A 26,705-nucleotide genomic window follows, 5' to 3' on the forward strand; every position below is an offset into this window, starting at 1 on the left:
AGTATAAACAGCATTTTTACTAGCTTGTTGAATAAGTGATAAAAAAGACAAGGTGAAAGGCATTAATAATTTAAGCTAGTATTTCTCATTTCTATTAAATTATTAAAGTAAAAATATTCCTTTAGAGTATTTTCAAAATACTCCATCTTCCATAAACTCTGTTGCAATTTCTAGTTATAAAAAACCTCTTGTGAAGCAAGCTGTACAGCAAACCCTCACGTAATTCAAGAGGGAGCACAGAAATCTGGAAAGCAATCAAGACACAAACAAAAAGATGAAACTGAAATGAGCATCCAAAACAGCAAAATATATTTAAGTAGTATCACAAATACACTCCAAAAAATCTATTTACATATCTAAAAACCGTATATTCAGTAAAAATCCTCTCACAAAAGGTATTTATAAACAAGAAAATTAATCTGATTTTGTTGTGTACTGCTGGCAACAGAGGTGCTTTACTGCTAGCAAAGCATTAACTATGCTTTTACAAAATATACAAAATTATTTTGGGAGAAACTTGAACTGAAGACTGGACAACAACTACAAGGCATACAAAGCATAAGGAACTGCAAGTACATCACTCTAGTAGTGCAAAAATGAAGAATAATGGCTTTTTTCCTCCCCAATACTTGTTCAGAGAAAAACACCACTGTGAATATGCAATTTGAACCCCTTTGTAGGACTCAGTGCATTTGCATGTTTCAGCAAGGCTGGTACTATACAGGAGGTAAATGAAACAAAGTCAACATAAAATCATGCTGTGACACAAGTTTATAACAAACTTTATAGCAAAATGTCTGAATATACAGTACAGAGACAAACCTTGCAAAAATGTTTCTCTCTACCCAGAAACCTGCACACGTCCCCACTAACCAACATGTACATAACTGATAGCATATGCAACATTCTTTGGAATTAGATTGAAATTTCCTTCAGGCCCTGCCTTCCATACAGGAATAGCAGAAGAACTCACGTAGATCACAGGAGCTCCCAGTGTTCGTCCCTCAGGCACGTGCCCAAGGCTGGGCAGAGACCTGTGGAGAGGCATAAGCACCAGGAGCTGGAGGAAAATTCCACCTGGGAACGTGGGTCACTGTAGGATGCTTTGACAGAAGTCAGTGCAGAAGTGAAGAACTGATGATGTTGAATTCCTCATCATCCATAGCCCTGGTTTGGTAAGTGTTTTGAAACACATGACAGTCTCTTTGTCCAAAAAGGCCTCATAATAGGAACAGCTGTAAACATTAATTTAAAGTTAGCATTTTCACCATGCCTTTGCAGTAACAAAATCAGAAGTAGGAGCACCTCAGCTCATGTTAGAACTACTTCAAATTTAGAAAATCAGAGGTCTATAATTGAGAAAATAGAAACAAATCTGCAAACACATGATTAGTTTTGCAAATAGTATTTTTGCTCTCTTTTTCAGCTCTTTATGTGCCTTTCAGCAAACAGCTAAATAACACCCAGTCTATCCTAGGAGAAAAATCTAACTTTGGTAAGTAAGCTGGAAACCATTTAATACCCAGAGGCAAAACAGGACAAACTGTTGCATTTATTCTGCCCAGAGCTAAGTCTGTCACTGCACTACACAGCAGATTCCTGTTCACAGATTCAGGAGAGGTCAGGAATCCCACACTTTGCTTGTTCCCTTTCATGTACAAAAAGAAAGACACAGGTGATGTTCATAAAAATGTAACAGTGGCAGGTAGAATCTTACCCATTAAGATCTGTCAATTATAATTAGTGGCAAGTGTTATGGTTGATATTTAAAGCTTTTCCAGAACAGAAAGAACTAACTTATTGACTTCAAATGTTCAAAATGTTCACAGGGTTGCTATGAGGTATTTATGGGGACTTTACTAAAATTTCTAAGGCTCAAGCTCTAACAGTTTATGATGCAATCAGGTGAACTTCTACTGAAAGAGAAGTCAAAACAATGGTGATTTTACAAACCAAGTGTAAAGGAGTCTTTATGCATCTATACTCAAGAGCTGATGACCTGGGATGGAAGACAGTGACTTCTGCAGAAGGCAGCACTGCTTTTCTGCAACCTGACAGATCCTTATTCAACCCAATTCCAAGTATCCACTTTATGTGCTTGAACAAGGAGCTTAGGTACCCAGCTCAGGCTCCAGAGGATGGCTTAGAGGTGCTCTAAGGTTATTCAAGAGATGTAAGGGATTTGTCTGCTTGACCTTTGGCACAGGAAAGCAAAACAAAAAAAAAATGCCCTCAAAAGTCATCCTAGAATAGAGAATAAACCAGTCTTCCTCTGGAAATATTTACTTCTACTTGCTAATGAGCAGTGGAGCATTTCAGGTCACTAGCATGGATTTAGGTGTTTGGTTTTTGAACATCTGAATTTAAATGAGATGACTCCTACCTCTGTCTCCCACATTAGGACCTGAAGTTGCATACCTGAAGTCAGGTGGTGTGAGAACCCTCTGTCCTCACTGAAAACTGCCACCTCTCGATTCCCTGACAGAGCTGCAATCACAGCATTTATTCAGAGAAGACCCAAAGGCATTTAGTCTTCATAGGATGTAACTCTTATTTTTTAATCCCCTTCTCACACTATGGAAGGGGATGGAGAAAGGGAAAGCGGTGTGGGAGGTGGTGCCTTGGCTAAACAACATTGTGTAATACTTACTAATGAAGAAACTTAGTGGCTGCCACTTGTAGATCTGAGAAAATCACCATTTTGAATCTGGTGGGTACAAATTGCTTTGGCTGTTGTAGCTCTCATTATTTATTTCAGGAGCTACTGATGGGTATCAGTGTTAGCAGATTTTTAACTTGGCTGGCTAAAAACCTCAAATGGCATTAGAAAAAGCCGTGATGGCAAAGACTTATAGAACTACATACTATTTGCATGTATTTAAATAAAAAAAATTTAATAAGTTATATTTTAGACAAATATCAGCTGCTTTCTTAACACTTTTATTAAAATACTGATGAAAACAGGAAAAAGTAAACTGTATGTCTGCTGAATTGCACACACATATGCAAATAAATGACCACAAATTGTACTGTTTTAGCCACTTACTTGTTTCACCCCTAATTCTCTGAACTTGAAAAAATGACATAAAAAAGCCATGCAGCTTTTATGACTGAAGGAAAGGATTTCTAGAGTCCCATCCAGCTCTGGAAGGATTAAAATCAGGACCTTGTGGGTGGGAGAAAAGAGTTAAGGAATACTGAGGATTCCCTCTTCTCCTAAGGGAATAATCAATTCAAACAAACTTTGCCTGTGGTTTTAATAGATAACAAACTCACTGGTCCAACTTTGTACTCAGAACTTCACAGAATCAAGACCTTAGCCACAACAAGGACTTCAGATAAACACGGAAGCAAGGCAACACTTATATTCCCATTTTTTAATCTAAGGATTGTTTTCTTTGTTAAATTCCTTGGGTTTTGTTTTGCTTTGTTTCTTCAGATTAGCTTTTCAAAATACAAACTAGTAAGAGCCTGGAAAATTGAGAATCACCTAACAGGTGAGGGAAAAATGTTCACTGCAGTTTTTATTCCATATATAAATTAAATTCTGGGAATGTATGCTTAAAGATCACCAGCAAGATATTTTATGCTGAAAGTAACACTGAATATTTTTAAAACTCACTTCAAAACACACTTCAAAACTGTCTGAGAAGTATCAGAGCATTAGGGGGTTGTTTGATTTTCTTGTTTTCCGTGGCAAATTTCCACTGATGGCAGTAGAGAACTGAGGCAGGGCACAACATGTAAAATCAAATAAAACTAAAGCTTTTTGGTAGCTACTTACATACAGTAGCTATATATTCTGTGTTTTTTTTTTTTTTGGCTCAGTGATCCCACCACATAATTTCAAGCACACATAAATTGATTGGGGTATTAGGTTGGTTTCTTTCTTGTATTTAAACTGTATAGTGAACATAAATGACAGATCAGCATCGTGTGACATTCACAGGCACTCCTGTCCATCAAACTGGTGTCTCTTAACAAAGGCTGCCTTAAGTAAGACATATGAACATGGGACCTGTCTCCAAAATGCATGGTCATATTAAATAAGTCTCTTACAAATGTACATGTAACAAAATTTAAAATATCATAGTTCTACCCTCTTCTGTTTAAGATTGCAATTTCTAACTGTTGCATATACTGTAGCTGCTCAAAAAGCTGAATGAAGTGAGTAGAGCAGACTTTTTCAGAGAAAAAGATAGTAATAGAAAAAGTTTTAAATATGGTACAGTGAGAAAGTTCACAAAGCTCTCACTTCATTTTGTCTTTGGTTGCTGATTAGGATTTGACGAGTTTGAAGCCCTGTCCTGTATCCAGCACTGTGGGAAGAAACCAACTCATTTTCAATCTTTTTAAGCACCTAAAGCAAGCTTTACAGACCCAGAACAGATTGAGCCCACAAAACCAGTTTGCCAAATGTACTAATGGATAGGTGATGCGTGGGAAGTACATCATCCAGTGCTTGGCAACATCACTTCCCGTTGGCAAATGCAAAGTGTAGTCGCTCCAGTGCTTTGACACGCCGTACACGGCTCTCACCGTGCGGCCCTTCTCAGACCAGCTGATGTTGCTGTCAGGGTTACAGTTGTACTCCACCCACTGCCTGGTGAAGTCACCAAGCTGTGGAGGGTCTGCTTCCTCGATGTCTACAACTCTGGCCATTTCTGCTCCTTGCACAGCAACATACTGGTCATTTACTTTTCTCACTTCTTTCACCCAAGGCTGAGAGTTCTCACAGTCTAAAACAATGATCAGTCGAGAACAAAAAGTGCCGTTCTTTTCTCTCCACCACTCCAACAGCGTGTCCAGTCGTAAAGCATCACCCCCTGCCACAAGGACAAAAAGATTTAGCATCAGGATGAAGAAACAGAAACTTCTGCAGAACTTTAACTGCTTTGACTGGTTCTGAGAATCCCTTACTTGAACAATATGTGCAGATATAACAGATGTTTTCAACTCATCCTTTCCATCTGTAAATGTTTCATATCTCCACAGAGGTATTAACTGACTTGCTGTGGCAGACAAAGCCATTAACTTAACTCTTGATTAGAAAGAAAACCCATGAACAATAACAAAAAAGGAATTCCTTTACAGAGTGAAAGAAATTATAGCCAACTGATGAAATCTGGAAAATACAGATAAACTGAAAAAATCTGAAATAAAGTAATAATTTTAGGAATGGGAATAGGACTCTTTTTTAGTATGTTTTTATGAATATTAAAAAAAGGCTCGTCTAAGAGATGAATTTAGAAGAAAATACATTTTCAAATCGTGGGAATCAAAGCAAGCACAAAAATTCACATGACCAGGAATGAAGAGATTCTCTCTAGAGATAGCTGTTTTCAGAGCTTCAAGAAAACTGGTATCAATTTACAACTCAATGAAACAAAAATCTCATTGGAATTTTTCCACAATATTTTTTCTTGTCAGGTCAGAAGACCCTTGCAACTAGTGTCCAACTTCTCGTGTTCTGTCTGAGCTCCTGTTCCAACAGCACTTTGAAAGAGGAGATTGTAATTAAACCTGGAATGTTATCTATAGTGGGAAGTCTTTCTGCTTAAGTGTACTGGATGCTGCAGGATCTATGTAGCTTTGAAAGGCAGACTACATACTCAGGTACCTTACTAAGGACAACATCTTGCAAACAACTCTCCATCATCTCCCCAGTGATACTAAAGTAAGGAACTGGTATGCCTCAGTTCTGGCTACTTGAAGCTATGATACAGGTTTACAACAAAATACTGAAGTTTCCAAATATCAACTTAAAAAGAAGAAAAAGGAGAAAGGTATTTAAAATAACTGAATTTTAATTCCAGAGTGATTTTTCACTAGTGACTATAATGAAGCAGTGTTTAAAATGTTGTTAGTTGCATATTTCAGCACTTACAGTTCTATCTGTAAGGGGTGACAAAAAATGTTTCAAATTAATATCTCAGAATTAAAGTGTTGTGCATGCTGTTGTAGTTAAAAGTAAAAGCAAAATTCCAGGGCTGCACCTTTCTCCAAGAAAATAAAAAACTGGAAAATTTAGTACCAAAGAAAATCTCTAGGATACAAACAAAAAGTAATGACTTGTCTTGGTACATGATCCTCAAATTGCTGCAGTTATTTGCAGGAGAAAATTATATAGAAGTAGTTTTCTTTTTCTAGGTACATCTTCTCTGTGAATTATCTGTAAAATTTTCTTTATTTGTTCACATTTTAAAGGCTTATCAATAAACTTTATTAAAGTGCAGCTGTGTACGAGTGCATGTGATTTCAAAAGAGAATTGGATAGAATCACCCAAAGAAAACCATCTCATCCTTCACAGATACAAGCAAAGACAGACTTGGCTTCCAACCCTATGGACCTAAACACGTGGGCTTGCCATGCAGCACAAGGTTTGGGCACCAAGCTGTGTAAGAAATGCAGGTACCTGGCCACCTCTGGCTCTCTGGCAGGTTTAGCAGGACAACAGGTACGCCAACAGCTTCAGGAACAGAGACAAAGCTTTATTAGCCCAGCTCATGCCTTTGCCTTCACTCAGACAACATGACCCCCAGGTCATTTGACTGCTCATACTTCATGCATGACTAGTTAAGTTTCTTTTATACAGCACTGTGCTCTATCTCAGCTTCCAACAACAGAGAAGCATCATTACTGAATTAATTAATTCAGTAAGCCTCTTTTGCAATATGTCATTACAAAGCAAAGACTACGCTGCTACTACTCTGCTGTACCATGGCATAAGCCAGCAGTGAGAAACTACTTTTTTAATCAGATGAATGGGTTTTTTTCATTGTTGTCATCTCCTTTCATCCTCTTTACAGGTCAGAGGACAGTACACATTACTGGAACTGATGGCCAAGGCTCCATCTGTCACAAAATGCCAGTGTCCAATACATGGGACACAATTACAGCCTTTATATTTTCAGTTTATACTTTCAAGTTCCATGCAGGAGCAGTGATATCTGGAAGGAGGATCACATTACATTCCAGCATTTAACTAAAATCAATCACAAACAAAGTGTGCAAGACCTCTGACAGCTGCCTGTTCTCCTTTATGTGACTATATGTGTATCCATGTAGAAGCTGAAGATGTGTTTGGACAGAGAACTGAAAAGGAGCTTTGTGAGGAAGTTGAACACCACTGTATTTACACACTGTATCTTTCAGCACTCAAAGTTTAAACAGTTTCCTTGGCCTTTCTCCTAAAGGCTAGATATCAATTTAGGTTACAGCTACCTACATGCTACAGAGGGACCTGAGGCCCCAGTCACACTCCAGGGTGGCTAGATGTAGTAAGCCAGGTCTGGGGTGAAAGCTGTCCAATTTTTGCAGCAACATTTGGCTCTACACATGCAAGGAAGCTGACTTTGTCTATGCTGCTGGCTGGAGCACAGGTGGGAGGTGGAGTTTTGCTGATACTCTGTTCCACCCAAGGTGAGGACACACTCAGCAATTGCACAGGGTGGCAGCTGCTCTTATGGACAAACCATCCCCTTCTCAGAGAAGTAATCTGGCCACCCTACATACACTGTAGCTCACCACTTGCACTAAGTTCACAGTAAAAGCTGTGGCTTTTAAAAATCTGTGATACAGATAAAGCCCTTGAGAGAAAATACACACTGCTCTTCAGCAGGTCTAAAGGTTCAAGGATGGAGCTGCACCAAAACAGGTACAGAGCCTCAGGATGGAAACTGATCTGTGCCTGAACACCCACCTCAGCCTGAGCACACAAGGAAGGGCATGCCCTACTGAAGGGCACATGAACCTGGAGAGACGCTGCTGACAAAGAGCCTGGAGCTCACAGGCAAAGTGCTATCCAACAGAAGTAATTCTATCCCGGGAAGCAAAAACCTACAAATTTTAAATGTACTTACTATGAGATTCCCGTTCTGCACACAGTGACCTCAGCTCCATATAGCAGCAGAGCAAGGCTAAACCTTGCAATGATTTGACAACTTCATTAAGTTTACCAAACAACTGGGTCAAGAAGGGGGGAAATAGTGAAGTCTATGCCAAGAATATGACAAGGCATTAAACTGGCACTTTAAATAGAGGTTTACAATCTTGAGGCTACACTATGCCCACAATCACTCCCGAAGTCCACAGTGTCACCAAATCATACCTGTTTTTATGACACAAGGTTTGTTATATGTTTGAAGACCTGCTTTTGTAGTGTGAATTGTGTATCTGCCTCCTGTTTCTTTTACTGATTCTGTCTTTTACAAAAAAAAGCAAAGCATATCTTAAAGACATAAATGCAGTCCTTCATGACAGTCAACTGACAGTGTCACAGAACACTCTGTAATTCCTTCTGTCATGTCCAGGGAATGAAAATAGATTACGCTTGTTCATTACAGTGAACAAATATTCCTCAAAATACTGGGGGAAATCTGTCTATAGAGCAGGAGTGTGTAATTTCCACTTTCAATTCCATGCATGGAAAAAAGCAATCTTTAAAGTTAATTTGTTGAATACAAAATCCATGTGTAAGGAAAATCAGGGGAATATGAAACTGTGTTTAAACTTAAAAGAATATATTTGGAGTCAACAACATTAGACAATTTTGAGAATAAGTGGAAGATTAGTTTGCTGTAAAATGATTTTTATCAAAGTCAGTAAATACTAAAATGACAAGTTAATGAAGTAACATACCTGACTGCCATACAATGCAAGGGAAGGAAAGAGCTACCTCTTAACAATAACTTACCTGCATACCAAAGGGGCTTCTGCATTTCTCCATTCTCTCCACTAGCAGAGGTAGTCAGCCTGCAACTTGGCTTGTTTTCTCAATTTCTTGTAGCCTCTGAATCTCTTAACAGTCATGCTCTGTAATACTACAACCTTTTCCTTTCTTCCCTCCCTGCCAGGAAGCTGTATCAAACTGTTCTCCAAAGACTGATTGTTCTTTGCCATTCTGAACAATCCAGTAGTAAGCACATTCAAAACTTCAAAGTTTTGCAATACAGTATGATTTTTTACAGAATTAATGAGTTGACTGTGAAAGGTTATCAATATCCAAAACAATTAACAAAAAAAAAGTCCCCAGCTCACTTACCTGCCAGTGCCCATTCACCAGTGCCATGAGAGTGACCACTGTAATACAGGATGTAGGTATCGTGTCTGGGTCCATCTGCAGTCCGAAGCTCAAGGAAAGATTTGATCTTGGAGTGAAGGGTATCGAAGGTCAGCCCACTTGTAGAGTAGTCACAACCGTATGTCTCAATCATGTGATAAGCAAAAAATCTTTGGATGGCATTAAGCATGCCAGTAGACCTCAGATTTAACTCCTGGACATGGTCAGGTGGAAGAAGAGTTGGTTGGCCATCAGGACTAAAGAGAAGGAGAACAGCTAATGATTACGGCTGATAATTATTTAAGGCTAAGTGGACTTCTAGTAGCTGCTGCTATTTTCCCCTGTGCATATTCTGTCTGCTGTGACGTAGCACTGTTCTAAATTCAAATTTACTTCAAATTTACAGTTTATAAACAACTCAAATTACTGCATTTGAGTGAGGGACCAGTATCTCCCTTCTGTCACACTTCAATTCCAAGCATAATCTTACTCAGCCCTATGTTATTCCTGCAACTGAGAGATAGAGGGAGAGAAGGAAGCTGTGATAGGAAGAAGGCAGGCACCAAAAATTTCATGAAGTCCCACTGAGGAGCACTGCCTTCACACAGGCAAGTTTTCATGAACTGCTGGGAAGAAGTGCAGAGAAAATGAGTGCCAATCTGCACAAACCATAATGCAAACTAGTTTCCAATAATGGATGAAAGAGAAATCCACATACACACTTTGCTCAGATACTCTGAAACATGGATCTCACACAAATACAGTAATTCGATATATAAGAAAAATAAAAGAGTCCCTGGGCTCCAAAATTAATTTTATTTGCATTGTTATCTATATTTTATATAAAATATAGATAAATATATAATAAATAACCCCAAATATATATGGTATCTAAAATATCGAATAAAAATACACTTTTTTTAGGTCTACACAGCTATTCATTAATCATAATAACAGGAAGTTTGGTCTTGCAAGACACCCAGCTAGGGGAGTGCTCTTCAGAATATATTTTCAGAAAGAGAAAAGCATTCATCATTCTTCAGCTGATGTAACAAGGGTAATGATAAGGAACATGACTGACAGCTGGGCCAAACTGGCCTCATTTATGCTCAGTTACAGACATGGAGAGGGTTTGGAAGTGAAAATATGGAGATAAGTCTTTACTTACTCTACTAATACAAAACATGACATTATTGTTGTTTCCCTATATATGTATATATGTGTGTATTCTTCATGTATTTTGTTTGCAAGCCAATGTGTAAGCTACCTAGTCTCCTTATTGGTCTAGCTAATTAAATTTTGCACCTTCTCACCTGTCTAGGGCTTTTATGAAAATTATTATTCCACTGGTACAGCTACACTGAATAGCTCATCATTACTATTTGTCTGAGCAAGTGAAGACTGAGTCCATCACTGAAACAGTCAAGCTCTGTTAATAAGGAAGTTTAGTTCTGTCAGGTCCTAAACAGTTGCTCAAGAGTATCTCATTTGCTCAAAATTAGAGGGAATTGCCTGTGTCAGAATAATATAATACAATGAAAGAATTAAATTGTTACCATAGAAACAAAATTAATTTATTTTTATTGTAATGTAAATTCTGAAAATCTGTTTTTCAAATCTGTAACAATAATTGAGAAGGATTTTTTTTAGGGTGCACAGCTGAAAGACTAAATCAGAAGCTCAGAAAATGTGTTATTTACAATATTTAAGATACAGTTATTTAAGATTAGCATACTATTTTCGGTTTCTTTGATGTTAAGTTCTTCCTTATCCACTAAATCCATTACACACACTGAAGCTGTGAAGTTTTCATAAATTGGGCAGTTCTATTTTGAAGCCTCTCATATCAACTTACTATATTTCTCTTGTGACTTGAAGAGATAATTTATATAGCTCTTCTTTATCACTTACAAAAAATGTGCACACACTGATTTTAATTTTATGGCAAAAGCAGCATTTGCAATTTAAAGCTTTTAAGAAAATCACACAAATGGGCAAATAATAACAGTATAATGCCTTTACAGTAATTCATTTCTCATATGGTAACATTTATGTTGAAACAAAAAACAGCTTCAAAATTCTCAACACCAATACATGACATGTAGTTCATCTGAAAATCTAATTTTAATGAACTTTAAATGTAGACACTACCTCATTTAATTGAATTCAAAATTATTTTGAACTGATCTGTTTGGTTTATTCAATCTCCTCATGTAAGGTACCTGGTCTCAGTCAAATGCCCCAATGCTCCTCTGCATGAGGTATGGGCTGTGAAATCTGCCTGTGCACAGCTGGTCTGTATTCATCAGCTTCCTAAAAGCAAATTACCTAGACAGAAAGTTGGAGTTACTCATTCCAGGGTGAGAAAGAGCAGAAATAGAAAATCTGTTAATTATTTGAATTGGTATTTCATTGTTGAAAATCCAAGTTGCCTCCATGAGCAAACAACACATTCACACTGTGAAGCTGGAAAGGACAGTAACCATACCTGCAAAAGTTGGTGGGAATCACAACAGCATACCCGACACACGTTCCTCCCAAGCAGTTTCCCAGTTCATGGAAAAGCCCATGAGCCATGGACTCCAAAGGCAGAACAATCAGAAATGCACTCATGAAGATCCCATTGGTTGGCTAAAAATAAAATGAAGACATGTAGGCATTGTATGAAAATCCCTTTGCTTGATCCCACATAACTGGGCCCTGAAACATGCAAAGTATTACTGGTAATGTATATTTATTTTCCCATGTATTACAGTGTGATTTACTATAAAGACAAGTGAAAAGCTTGGGGAGAAGGTGGCTGGTAAGCAAGGATCACTCTTTTGAAAAGAATGCATTTAAAAACACTGATAGCACAGTATTTAGCTGTAAAAACTGTGATCATATCTTAGTTTACTAACTGAGGCAAGAAAATCAAATGCCACAAAACTAACTATGTGCATAAAATAAGAAGATCTGTAAGCATCTGCAGGGTCAGCCTTAATCAGTGAGGTACAGCACAGATATGATGTGTCTAGCAATAGATGACAGCACCCTGGTTTACTGCATCCATCCCTGGAGGTATTTAAAAGATGTGTATATGTGACACTTGGGGAGGTGGTTTAGTGCTGGACTTGACAGTGCTGGATGTGATGATTGAAGAGTCTTTTCCGACCTAAGCCATTCTATGATCATTAAAAATATACATTTAACTTATGGAATACTATGTATCACACAAGAGATGAATTCTGAGATCATTTGTGATTATTTCAGTAAAAAAGACAATTCTTTGTCAGTTACATAAATACCACATGAGTAAAGGAACATCCTCTACAGGACTTCACAGCATTCACAGAGCCAATACCCCATATATGAAGCTTTCCTGCTTCAAAGGAAAAAAGCAGTTTTGGAAAATATTACACTTACTAATACATAGCTGATTTCTGTAAAAAACAATCAAACAAGAAGTTTCAACAGTTACATCTCAATCAATAGTACTAGTAAAATAAAAATGGACTTCTGAAATGCCAGATATCTCTGAGAGGCAGAACAGATAAGGATTCATTTTAGTTATTTAAGCATGATGTGAATGGGTTTAATCAGGTATTAAATTTTTCAGGATAGATAGAAACAGTATTATAATATACAATTAAACAAGAACTTTAATATCCATGGTGCATTTGCTAAATATTGATGTTTGCTATGTGGCAAAGGAAGGAAACTCATAGCTAGAGATTTCTGTCTTGAGAAGAATCCTGTGGTCTCTGACCCCCTCTATGTTTTATTTGTGCTCTTTGTACTAATCTACAATATTAATGTTGTTATTTCTTTTTAATCTGGATATTGCCTTACTGTGTAAGACTCAGTGACTTGATGGGCACTGGTAGTTCAACTTAACACAAAGTCAACACCATTAGTAATTTGGAAATGATATTATACTGAAAAAAATGACACCTAAACCAACCCAGATCTTGTTGGCACATGGCACAACAACATTCAGTTTTTAAACACAATTACTTAGCCTGAAAGAAGAGCTTTACCCATCTAATGCACTAAGAAAGAATAGTTGGCTACCTGTCCTGGTTTTAAAAAGTGTCCTATCACACTTCTGATGGAAGGATCTCACCTGTTTCCTTGAAATGGTGACAGCAATTAAACACCAGAATCTGATATTCAATAATAACTAACTGACAGCATTACCAACTGATAGCATAAATTACCTGAAATCACCAGAAGACAGGAAAGCTTAAAACACTGTATTATGGTTAACACCTCAATTTGTTTTGTTGTTAATACAGAGAAAAAAATCCTTTAACTAAGGAAATATAATTTGTGTTTCAAATGTATCAGCAGCAAGTGTTCCCTTTTGTTGCTCTGTTTTCCCAACACACTCTGAAAAGTGGCAATAACAAAAACTTATAAAGCTCTGGTTATATTTTTTTTCTGTAGAAACCTTATGAAGTATAAGACTTTGTTGAAAAAGTGGAGTTTTCTAGCTAAATTAATTTCAAGTCTTGGAGACTTAGTTTTCCAACTGTAAATTCCAGAAGGGTAATGCAAAAAAAAGGGAAGTATTTTTGTGATGAGTTAAGCTTTTACACCACATATAAATATATTTTCTTGGACTTTGCTAAAGCAAACTACTCCTATATTGCATCAGTGTTTCGATAACAGTGAACATATTACAAAATAAAAAATACATTTGCCCATAAAAACAAGAGCAATCATAATATCCTAAATAATTATTAAACTATTATAATATTACCTTATATTAATTTTACTGTAGTACAATTACAACAATGCCCTCTCATTCTAAATTCTCCCAGCATTTGCCCAATCCCCTAAACATAGGCAACTAATTAAGCCCACAGCATTCTGCCACAACACAAATCGAAATTATCACAAAGACTCACTCTGATTGAGTTTAACTCCTAAAAAATACTTACATTTAATTATTGAAAATGCTTCTACTAATATGAAGATACTGGCAAAGAAAATCCCCAAGTTCTTGTGAAATAAGGGTCTCACACAGAAGCACTAAGGATCATCTCAGTGATCCATCTTGCTCTTATCCTGCTTTGAGTTTGTACCAAATATTACAAGAGGAATGGGAAATAAGCTCTATAACATTACGAATCAACTCAGCTCCATCTGAGATTTCAACTGTCTGGTCTTTTAGTGGCCATTTTATGCCATGGAATAGGAAAATGTTGGATATTTTATATTTGTAGACATCCATCTAATGTAAAGATGCTTGCACTTGCTGTCAGCACTTTTTCAACAGTTTTGATTTAGAAGAAATATGACACAAATGTAAAAATGCCTAATGATGATCAGAACAAACCTATAGTAGGATAATAGAATATCTTAACCCAGCACAGCAGAAAAATGACTGGTAGCATTTAAAAATACCTAAACAAGAAGAACTTCAAATAGCAAAAATATCTGATTTAGTTATTGCAGTAAAACTGAAGACAGGTTCCTCCCTTAAGATAAACAGCTAAAATTCCAGATGGAAACTGTCAGTGCTTTATTAAATCCCAAAGACTTGGTGAATGGTCCTTAATGGAGCAGATGGCCATGGATGCACAGGCAGAGCCAGAAAGGGATTTTGTTCTTTCATGTGTTCAACCCATTTTCATTGTTTTCAATTGCACAAGCAATGTGAACCTGCAGTACGTCCCTGAACTCCCAGCGCCCATTGATTCCAGACAGACTGCTCAAAAAGCAAAAAGAAGACAGGGACCATCTAGGCAATCCTACTGAAAAAAACCCATGAGAAATCATTTTATCTCTTAATCTTCACGGGTTTTTTGGGGTTTTTTTTTGCCTTTTTCTGTCTTGTTCTAAAGGAATTAACAATTAAGTCTCATTTCAAATAAAGAAAAGGTAAAAGAAAAAAATCTATTTCTTGCCTCTGATGACTGGAATGACAGACAATAAATAATAAAAGAGTGGTGAAATTTCACTAGTGGTAGTGTCTTTCCACTTTCTCTTTTTTTGAGTACTGTTTCTTGTTAAGTGTAACTGTTAGAACACCAGAAGAATTTAGAGGTATTTTACAGCCAAGATGTCATTTTATACTCATGGATAGGACAACTTCCATCCCAAAGAATAACCACTGTTTGAAGCAGAATAACTCTGGAACTGTACTTAATTATGGATGTGTGACTGAAGAAAAAACCCCAAAATGCATAAAATGATAGTTTAAATTGGAAGCCAATTACAAAGACCTATAGAAGAGCCCTTCTGTTTAAAACAGAAATGAAACACTAAACATATGTCAACTAAGATGGCCACAGGATCACTGAATGTTTGGGGTTGGAAGGAGCCTCAGGAAATTGTCTGGTCCAACCCACTGCTCACACAGCAGGTGCCTGGGATTATATCTAACAGAGCAGTAACTGAGAAAGCTTGCAAAGATGCCTTTGTGCATTTCCAAGCAAAAATACTGTCCTGCTTTCCACTATCCAAGCTGAATATTTACCTGTTTTTATACACAGACACACAAAGATACACAAAACTCCCCAAACAAACAAAGTATAATAAAAGAACACCCTCTATGACAGAGAAGGCTCAGGAGAAAAAGGGTAACACGCTAACATTCAATGAATAGCTTATTTCAAATGAGGATACCATCTATATTACAGACAGAAAAAAGCTTAAAGACAAAATTTGTAAAGCTACAAAGTACATCAGCTACCAGAGGAAACAGTCTTATAACAAGTTACTGAACAGACAGTCTATGGAGATCAATAAATAATCCTTTACTTCTGACTATGAGAAGAGCAGTGGGAAAATCTAGGAAAGAGTTTGCAGAAAACAGTTGTCACAATCACTGGCAGATAGATTTAATGTGCTGTGTTTCCCATCCCTGACTCCTGTTCTAGCCATGGGAAAGCCTGTGCTTTTATCTAGCATTTGTTCCAGCAAAACCACGTGCAGTTATCAGTTTAAAAGCAAGCTAAAAGCTCTGATGTTTTTAAATACAAAAACGTGAATCCTGAAACTAACGAAATTTTAACAGCAAGCTAAACACAAAATAGACTCTTCAGACTCACAATGAATACTTGTCACCAGAGATCCCCTTCAGGACTGAGGAGCTCTCCAAGTGGTGGTGACAGCAGCAAGGTGTGCTGCCACTGTGGGTTTCAGCAGGCAACCTGAGGGAGCCCTCGGGATGGGACTGGAGAGGAACAGAGCCAAGGAGGGCTGAGCACACACTGGAGAGAGGAAGATAGGCAGCAAAAGTACACATGATAGAGGGTGAGCTTGAGAAGAAATGGTGAGCAGTGAGCAACTGCTCACTTAGGAGCACTTAGGGGGCTTAGGATGCAGCTTAAGAGCTGATGGAACAGTAGGAAAAGAGGGAATAAAGGTATTAGAAAAGAAACTCAACAGGAAAGTATAGTAACAGCAAAGCAAAAGTATTGAAGGCAAATCAGCAAGAAGAGGAAAAGCTCTCAGTGATGAAAAGAAAGGGGGGAACTAAACATGAGCAGACAGACAGATGAAAAAAGGCAGGAATGGCATGCACATTTGACAAAACATGGAAAGAGGCCAGAGGATGCAGTAGAGACTCTGGGGGGAATAACAGAAACAACAAAAAATAGTTCCAAACAAGGAAAGCCTGAGGAGGTTGGATTAAAAATACAAGCCAGGAAGAAAAGCAGGGGTAAAGAGAAGGAAAAAGACTGGATATGATTTACATACAAGTTATTCAACCTGTGATGTTAATAAAAGTATGTCTAAGTAAATATAGATGTTGCTATATATATGGGCAACCACACCAGAATAAAAACTACAAAATCATTAGCTCTCCCCAAAAGAGGAAAGTACTCATACATACAGTAAACTTATTTTGTCTCCTATAAATAATTCAAGTTAAATGGTACTGTCCATTTAAGTATGAGTATTCAAGCATGTAAGGAATACTATTATTTTACTAACTCATAAAATTCACTAAAACCAAGAATAATGTACTGAATAATGTACTTCATTCCATTACTTTACTGGCTCTAACATAGTTAATCTTTCTCCTGGTAATACTAAACACAAGCCTTCCAGGAATAAAAATTCTCTTTGGCCAGTAAGTAAGAAAACTTGTAGATACCTTGGCATGGAGCACTTAACAAAATTTGATTTTAAGTTTTTGAGAAAAACAGTGCCCCAAACCTTTCCAAGATCTTTGTCTGAAAATTAAAAGCTCTTCATCTGCAAAATTTTCATCATTTTACTGGATTCTTGAAGAAGTAATATCTGAGTCATTTGCATGACTTCTTCTGGATCTTGTCCAGTCCAAGGGCTTAATTATGATCAGGCACATGATTAATTGCTGAAATCAGCTGGCAATAAAGAGTCTACTGATCTGACTGGAATTACTCACACCAATGTAAAGGCAGGTGCTGACCGTTTCCTGCAGATTCTGCAAAGAAAATGTCTGTACATTTTCACCAACAACACAAAACATCGTTCCTCTGCAGCTATAGTAAGGATTATTCTCAGGAGCAGACCATGTCTGCTGAAACACGCCCCATTTTTTAATGCACCCAACTTTAACACATTATTTTTACAGCTCTCCCCAAGCACATACCCAAGTACCACAGACAGAGACTTCAAACCCTTGTCTCATTACAAAGGATATGCTCCCCTTCAAGGGAGGTCCTTGACTGACAGGACTTTTAGCCTCAACAGCTCTGCATCAGTACTGTCCCTGCTACAGCAAGTTAATTCACCTTACTTTAAAAACCTTTCTACAAAAGGAGATTTGATATTTTTCTGGCAATTTTAATAAAATAGGATATTTCTAGACACCAATTAACAGACAACTGGTGCTTTAGGTCTTGACTTTTCATACACATGAAATTCACACGAAGCATAGATATTACAGTTATTAGAAATGTTAAAAGGGCATATATAATGTGCCTGCAAAACATTTTCCATGAAAGGGAATCCCCCTCTTCCCACTACTCCATTTCTGGCTATAACTGAGCTCTTTTTATAAGCTATTGCTAATTATTATAGCTGACTGTTAGGAAGAACCTTTCCAAGGCTCAGATTTTTAGCAATTCTATTCATAGGAGGTGAAATGGCAGACCACAAGTAATTTTAAGGCACCTTTTTTATCAAATGCACTATCATTAAACAAGCTTTCAGTAGTGAGGAAAGGTATAAACAAAAAATGATTCATCTTTCAGGTCACTTTCAACAGATTTCAAATATAATTCACACATACTGAAATAGCTACAGAAATCCCAAACTAATGTTGCAAAGACTGAAAATTCTTACATCTTACATATGCAAAAAATGTTTCAAATAATCTTTAGAAGAGCAAACACATTATCAGGAACTGGAGACCAAGGAATACTTGGCATTCCTAAGAAACTGTAAGGAAAAATACGCTAAAAATGTAAATGTAAAGTATAAAAAAAAATTCCTTAAGATAAGAATGTATGAATGGCTGTATTGATCTGCTCCAAAGGCCCATCCAGAAGAATGTCTGGTCTCCAAAGAGGCCAAATTCATGCCTAGGAGAGATGTAAGGACAGAAAAACACGTGTTTCCTGAGTACTTTAACCACTAGTGGCACAACAACTCCCTGAGCCAGATGTGGTTTCCAGAGAGTACACAGAGCCCTGTGAATTTTGTCCAGCTTCCTCCTGGGCCTCTTCAATCATGGGGCACCCCACATGGCATGCCATGATACACAGCCCCAGAGCTCAGCAGCATATGAGGAAATATTCCTGCCTACCTGGCTCCAACCTGCTTCTTGCCAACTTGATTCCCCTCAACTTCTGCACTGAACCGATTGTATGGTTCTGTTTCCTTCTGTCCCTTCTGCAAGTCCAAACACCACAGCTGTGAGTGCTGATAATCTTCCAAAAAAAAAAGCAAAACTGCCCAGTGTTCCTTGGGGACTCATCTGTTAACCTCTCATACTCTTCATACAAAAAACAAAACCCCAAACCCAACACAGTTACAAAGTAACTGTTAATTTAATCTTCCACCAATTTCTTAAATACCATTCATCCACAAAGGTAATTAATCTGAGAAAATCTGCAGGATTAGAAATTCCAAAGGAGCAGGCAGGAAAATGCTCTGGAAAAAGTACAAACACATGTCTGTAAACCTGATCTACTGTAAAAGAATATTTTATGTACACTATTATATGTTTGTAATTTATAGAAGAGGTGAATGGACACAAATTTGTTATTGAGGTTTGTATCAACTTGAAAAAGAAATGCCCTGTTGCAACTATGACAACACACCATGTGTCTTAACTTGGGCACTGAACTAACATGTTGAAAGAAATGTATGTTTTCTGCTAAAGAAAAGACAACATCCTTAACTCATAAACGGGAAGAAAAGTCAAAGGACACTGAGTGATTTTAATGACTGGTCTTCCAGATACCTTATCCTGGGGTGCATAATCAGATTTGAAAGTGAGACACTTAAAGCTCATGTTATACCAGCGATTTATCAGTTTATCAGCTGATCTCGGATTCCATGTAATTGATTAAAAACAAACCAACATTACTGAAAATTACACTATTTAATACATTTCAATCTAATCAAAGTAGTCCACAACAAAAGCCCTAGAATTAGTGAGCATTACTAGGGTTTAACACAGTGATTTATTCTAAAAACAAATTTTATGGCACAATGAATTCAAAAGCAAAACAATTTCTAATGTAGATAAATGCAAAACACTTTGCTCACCTCCTTAGCCCTGAAAGCACTTACCTTTTCCCATGCTGCCAACATAAGGAAGCTGGTAAGCTGCACTTGCTCTAACAGGTCACAGACCAGGCAGCTTAAAATGTTAAGTGCAAAGCCCATGACAGTGAAACCACGCATTCCAACTTAACCCACAGCATACCATCAAATTTTAGGAATTTTAGGGATCCAGCAATTCTCAGGATTATTGTCAAGGGGAGATCAAGATAAAGAGATTATTATTTACCTGCCAAGAGACTGCTCCCAAAACAGCAGTGGCAACAATGCTGAAAAACACCAGCTGCTCTGAGATCAAACAGAAGTGACGCATTCCTTTAGATGCCATGACTCTGTCCAGGCTGTTGTTTTCTGCTCGGTGAGTATAGTACACCTTGTGGCAGTCATTGAGTTTTGTGTGAAATCCCCAAAGAGTTATAAAAAAAATCACATGACAGATCATCCAGAAAATCCCAAAAATAGAAAAACCAGGTATCACAAAATACCAGAGGTCCAAATCACGTAGTTTAAAGGCTGCAAGAATGAAAAAGATGAGTTCAATGACTCCAACTGAGATGACAGAAAGCCGCCTGCAGATTTTACCACGGTACAGGTACGGCTTCCATCGCTCAGTAACCGAAAGTCCGCTGAAGTAAACGTCGAGAAGGGGATCTGAAATGAGGCAGCTGAAGAAACATGCCAAGGCAAAAGGGTTTGTGGGGATCTGCAGTGATGGAAAAAAGAGCAGGGATGCAATGGCTCCAAAAATTGCCAAATTTGGAATTGCCAAAAAAGACTTCATACGTAAGTCGATAATCAACATGGCCAAAGCCAAGACCAACAGAATAATACTTAGAGATTTTTCTACCAGCATAGTTGTGCTGGCAATTGCAAATCCAACTAGCTCCAAAAACTCAACTGTTGTCAGCAGAGTTGGTCGATGATGGACACAACCACAAATCCTTTCAACTAAAGCACATAATATCCTTAAAACAATGGCAGAGAGAAGCAAATATTTTGTAGCTTCTTCTTTCACATCCATTTTGAAGGCAGAATTGTTGAGAAAACAGAGAAGGCCAAGCAAAAAACCAAACCAAAGATTGGAGAGACTCAAACTTGCTGTTTCCATTGAAAAATAGTAGTACAGTATGCTGGCAATTCCAAGAACAAAGAGCCCCAGAATAAATATTACCAAAATCAGTGCATCCGCAGTTTTTTCCCACCTGACATAAAGGCCCATGCAAATGGCAACCAGTAGGTTGATTCTGGCAAGATAGCCAAGGTATCTGACTGATGAGTGCATGTTCACTTCTCTGTTTGCCTCCTCCAGCCTTGTCATTGCTGCATAGAGACAGTGACTGACACAGTACCGCAGTGACCTACACATGTAAGCTGCAGGCAGGGCTTTCACCCACTTGAGCGACAGGAAATATTCGGGTTTCATCCAACAAACACAATGCAGCTGCTGCCTTCTGCAATGTCATTTCAGTAACAGTGGTCCAGAATCCTTGAAGCCCTGGAAGAGAATTAAGAAAAGTTTCAGTGCCAAATAATTCCTTGTAAGCCTATAGAACATAAATATGACCCATCCTGTCACATGAAGAAGTTTAATATCTAGAGTAAAAAGAACACATTAAAAAGACCAATTAAGTGTGAAAACCAATATAAAATGGGTTCTGCATAAATGTTTATAAATTGAATGAGAGGAAAACAATCCTGGCCTGTTTTCCACAAAACTCATTGATTAGGTATCTATATTAGATATGTGTGGATATCCAAAACCCTTCTATGATAACCACTTGCTTCTAGAACATTTCATAATTATTTTTGAAACACTATTTTATTTCACCATTACATTTGATAAGTTCTCACTTTCTATTAAATCTTTTCAGCATGCTTTGCAAGACGTCCTTTTAGCAGTCAAATAAGTATATGATTCACAAAAAGAACTTCCCACTCAGTTAATGAGCTTAACCCAGAGTAAAAAAGATATTATCCAAATTTCACAAAAGGAGAGTGGACACAGAGATATAAAAACTGATTTGGTGTGATTTTCAGAGATTTCTTATAATGTAAAATCAAAGCCTTCATTTGCACCCCTTCAAGTCAGTTTTCCCCCCTCCAAAAACAAGAAAACAAACAAGTTGATCAGGATAAATATTATATTTAGAACACAAGCACCTCCTACTCAGATCCATTTAACTGATGTGATTTTCTTTTTAATATAGTTACAAACAGACAGAAGTATTTCTAAGGGGCATTTTCTAATGTTATGGGCAGAGCTTCCAAAACATAAAAAGACACATGTAGCCTCTATAATTTTTTAATTAATTAACTAATTGCCCATCTTAGAGAGATTTCTGAAGAGTGACTGGTATGATAGTGAAACCAGCGTGCCAAGAACACTCAGTGCTAGGTTATAGCTTACTGCTTTTATTTATATTGGTGGGGGAAGTGTTAAAAGACACCTTGACTCAAATGCAGAATTTAGACTTTTTTCTCTTTTGATTTTTAAATTTTTATTTTTTAAACCAGAGAACAACAAATGATGAAGTGAACTGACTGATTTGCCCCTAAGTTTTGGCAGATTCAAAGACTGACACACAGTGTAAAACCAGCTTCAGTAATTGCTGGAGAGAGAAACCAGGCCTAAGAAATCCTATTGTTTAAATTACCTATTTGGTAACACATATTTTCAAATTATGCTATATACCAAACAACAATGCAGATATTACTTGGAAGATCTATGCATTAAAAATCTGTTAACCTGAAGCAGAATACACACCATATATTTAAAGCAAATTGCTATTACATGAAGTTATTATAAGTTAAAAGTTCTTTGGATGTCAACTGTGCATTTTCACAGTATTCACTGTTAGTAGTGTTTTACAGATATTGACTAAATTCTGAGTTGCCTGGAAGCTTAACATCTCACAATATCTCTACTTTCTGTTCCTCTCACCCTTTTGTTTTTCTATTATACAGATAACTCAAATGTGAGTTAGCTTTCATATTCCAGGTTTAGGTTTCACAGCACTGAACTGCATCTCACTGCTTCTTGTACTACAATCAATATTCATTTTGTGGACAACTTGAACCATTTATTTCAGCTGCTACACATGCCCTCCCCCTGCCTCCTGTTCTCTCTAGTTCGAACCATGAATACAGAGAAACTACTTCCCATCTCCTTTCAACCCACAGCACCAGCATGCGACTACGGCTGCTCTGAAGAACATATGCCATGACATCCTTTTAATCTGGATTCCTTTCTGGAACCCCTCCAAGTGGACGGGCTAACCCTATGAACGTTCAGTGGGACAGCAGCCCCAGAAAGCAGCAGGAATGAGCCTTTGCATACGAGCAAACAGCAAAGCTCCTGCCTCACACCCGGCTTAAAATTTTGCTGCAATCAGGGAACTGTTTTCTGTGGGATCACTGACAGCAGCAAACTCCCCTCTAGGCAAGCAGCGAGCCACTGACAGAACACAACTCTCACTGCCTCAGCTCGTGTGGAGTTTTGCTGCCAGCACAGCACAGAAACATGAAAGAGAAACTGCTCTGCCCCTCCCCTGCCAGGTGCTGGGGAACAAATGGGGCAACGTGTCTGCTCCTACTGCAGAGACACAAAATCTACTTGGGCACAAGTAGTGAAAAGGATTTGCAAAATGACGGCTCAGTCTGTGAATGCAATCTCTTCTTCCTCACTCCACCTTCCAGCCAATTAGCAAAAATGTGCACTACTAAACCACACTATTAAACATTAGCATTTTCCTAACCAAAATATATGGTTGACTTTTTGTGAAGTGGAAAAGGTGCGTTTTCAAGATTAAAGTATCCCATCGCACAGGTACTATCAAACAAAAAGACAATAGCAATTAAATTTTAAAGAGAAATATCAATAACTGTTTTGTTTTCTAAAACACACCTATTTGCTAGTAATTTCTGTCAATTCTTTGTTTACACAGGGAGTGCTCAAAGTCCTGGGGAGGGGATAGCGCTGCTGTGTTTGTTTTAAACTAATGACTTTAAGGTTGGGCACGACTTACAGATCTCAGCAAACCACATTTAGATTGCAAACAGAACGTAGACACCCACTTTTAACTATTTGTCAACTTTTGCAAATATAATTTCAAGGAAAACCTGGAGCCTCATTAACATTTAGAGACCAAATTATGTATTATCTTACATGTCTCTCAATGTAGTTTTAACCTTAACTCGTGTAAGAAAGTTGAAAAAACAACCAAACCCCAAAGCTGGTTCAGTAGTTAAGCCCAGGTGAGATCTATCTAAAATAGTGAATCCACTTTCCTTCACCTTTATTCTTCCAGTTTAGCACTCTTCTCTTTTTTTTTTTTTTTTTTTTTTTTTTTTTGCAGCAATTCTGCAAGACGGTTTTTTAAAACAAAAAGTCCTATTTAGCTAATACATAAACACATCAGAGTTGACCCCCGGTGAAGGGCAGCGTTAGTTGTCAGATGTTAACCCCGCGCCCACGGCGGGGATGGCCGCTCTGGGGAAGGGCGCGTTCCCGGCGGGAGCTCCAGCTGCGGGGCCGGCCCGGCCAGGGAGGGTCAGTGCCGGCACTGGGGTCCCTCAGCCGCCTCCCCGCCACGCCGATCGGTGCTGGCGGTGCCCGCCCGGCCGCGCTCGGCGAGAGCCCGCGGCGCCCCCGCCCCGCCCGGCCCGCTCTCACCTCACCGGGCGGCCCGGAGCCTGCCCGCCCCCCGCGCCGCCCGCCGCCATGTCGAGCCCGAGCGCGGCGCTTCCCGCTACGGGCCGCGCCGAGGCTCAAACACCGCCGCGCCGCCACGGCGCTGCCGGTTGGAATTGTGGAAAAGCCCAACCAGGCAACCCATAAACCAAACCCATAAACTCGGGTTCTTAGGCACGCAAGCGGGAAATCAGGATTAAATCAGGACTGCAAGGCAGACTGAGCCCTCCCCAGCCTGTGGTCCGGCTTCCTCGGCCTCGGAGTGCGTTGCTCCGCACTCGGTGTTGGAAATGCACATTTTTCACTGGCTCTCGCAGGCAGGTGAGCACATAGCGGGAAGGTTCTGGATCACAGGAACCCCACGGCCTGGCCGGGAGGGGCAAAACGCCAGGAGCTTGGATGACAGTGCTGCTGAGGCACTCTCTGAACTGCAGGTGGGCTGAGAAAGCCTTTGTTCCTGTAATCCTCCATCACCAACAGCACCTTCTGCCCCTAGTCAAGAAGCATAAACATCTAAGCTTGCCCCTCTGTCGTTCCTGACTCAATTATTCAGAGTCACAAGAAGCTCAGACATCCCCCAAATTATTACACCTCTTGAAATATTAGCTAAAACTAGCTCTAAGGCCTAAAAGTTACATGGGTTAAAAACAACTAACAAAACCAATGAACCCCCCAAAGAAACAAAACCCAACAAAACAAAAAAATCCACAAGCTAAGAGGTTTTCCTTTAATAAATAAATATTTCTGAGATCTGAAATCTCAGTTGCCTAGTCAGGGTCACATGCTTCAGCTGCTTCACCAGCATTATGGACAACAATTGATTGGTACTGTATTGATACAACTATTATCTTGTTATACTCCTCAAGCAACTATGGAAACTTCTTTTTGAATGTTTTACTTGGAGGGTAAAATAACCCAACTAAGTTTCTGGGCAAGTTGGTGAAATGAACCCTTTCTAAAAAGACAACTTGCTCTTCTACAGGTTGAAAACAATTGAGGGAAACAGAAAGAGAAGGAAAAACGAGCAGAAAACCTGCTGCCGACACATGGAGATATGATTAAAAAGCCTTAGAATGATCACACTGCTAAAGCCACTCAGGCAGTCCTCCTGAAACAGAATGAGGCAGAAAGGATGTGCAGGAAGCAACACTGAGCTATGTGAAATGCTATTTAGTCATCTTCCTTCTCATTTAAGAGATCAGAATGTACCAGGTAGGCTGTGCAGTGCTAGGGACACACTTCAGTTCTGCTGAAATCCAGTCTTCCTACAACTTGTATCTGAGCAGGAGCCTTGCATTTTCAGTTCTTTGGATTTCTTTTCCCATTGCCATCCTTTTCCCAACACCCTCCAGTATTCAGAATCACAATGTAGAAAAGTACAATAATGATGTTAAAGGGACAACATAAAATGGGAGCTGTAAAAGTATTTCAGTGAGATAGAAAAGAAATTAAAAACATGTAGAGGTAGATGAGAAGAAGTGCTTAGAAAGTGGTCACATCTAAGTGGGCAGGAAAGCAGCGTGGTAACAGAATCAACTGGAGGAACTTAAAAAACCCTTCTGAAAAGCAAAGACCACCACTGAGATGTAGAAGCTGAAACTCAAGTACCAAATTTAACATCCTTAGGGGTTATAAATTAAACCCAAAACAACTATCTCCTTGAAAATGTGATAGTTGAAAAAGAAAACAGCTTTGCATCGATTTCACTGGATTTCAGCATAAACAGATTGCACAGAAAGAGAAAAAGACAACAGCTGAATCCCCAAGAATTTTAAAACATGTTTTCGATTTTTCAAATTTTTTTTAATAAATGTGCTTTGTTCACAAAAGTAGTGACATAAAAGACAACAGAGATGCCAACACGTTTTCTTCTTTTTCTTCTCCAGCACCTTGCACAGTCATAATTTTCAAATATTTCATAACCTAGAAATAATATTCTTGCACCAAAGCCAAATATACAACAACTCCTGATATCACCACTTTATTACTAAGGGAAATGTAGGTATTTATGTAAATCACACTTTCCTCCTTCACCACCATCTACTGTCCCTTGTGAAAAAAAAACCAATACAAACCAAACAAAAAAAACCCCAAAAAAACAAAAAAAAAAACCAAAAAAACCCCAAAAAAACCCAACCCAAAAAAAAAAAAAAACAAAACAAAAAAAAACCCAAAAAAAACCCAAACCCACAAACCCACAAAACCAAATAACCAATAAACCCACTTTGGGCATTCAGAAT

The 26,705-nt window shown here is 38.4% G+C and overlaps 1 protein-coding gene across 1 annotated transcript; it reads right to left on the bottom strand.

The window, feature by feature from the left end:
- Nucleotides 1–286: 286 nt before the first annotated feature.
- TMEM168 (transmembrane protein 168) lies at nt 287–24,507 on the bottom strand. Its single transcript, XM_058805065.1, has 5 exons — nt 24,448–24,507; nt 20,005–21,270; nt 11,551–11,693; nt 9,045–9,319; nt 287–4,826 (listed from the first exon to the last, which is right to left on the bottom strand). The coding sequence occupies exons 2-5, from the start codon at nt 21,196–21,198 to the stop codon at nt 4,279–4,281; spliced, it is 2,160 nt and encodes a 719-aa protein (XP_058661048.1). The 5' UTR covers nt 21,199–21,270; nt 24,448–24,507; the 3' UTR covers nt 287–4,278.
- Between the last annotated feature and the right edge of the window lie 2,198 nt (nt 24,508–26,705).

This window comes from Ammospiza caudacuta, chromosome 5, assembly GCF_027887145.1.
Source record: "Ammospiza caudacuta isolate bAmmCau1 chromosome 5, bAmmCau1.pri, whole genome shotgun sequence".
NCBI lineage: Eukaryota > Metazoa > Chordata > Aves > Passeriformes > Passerellidae > Ammospiza > Ammospiza caudacuta.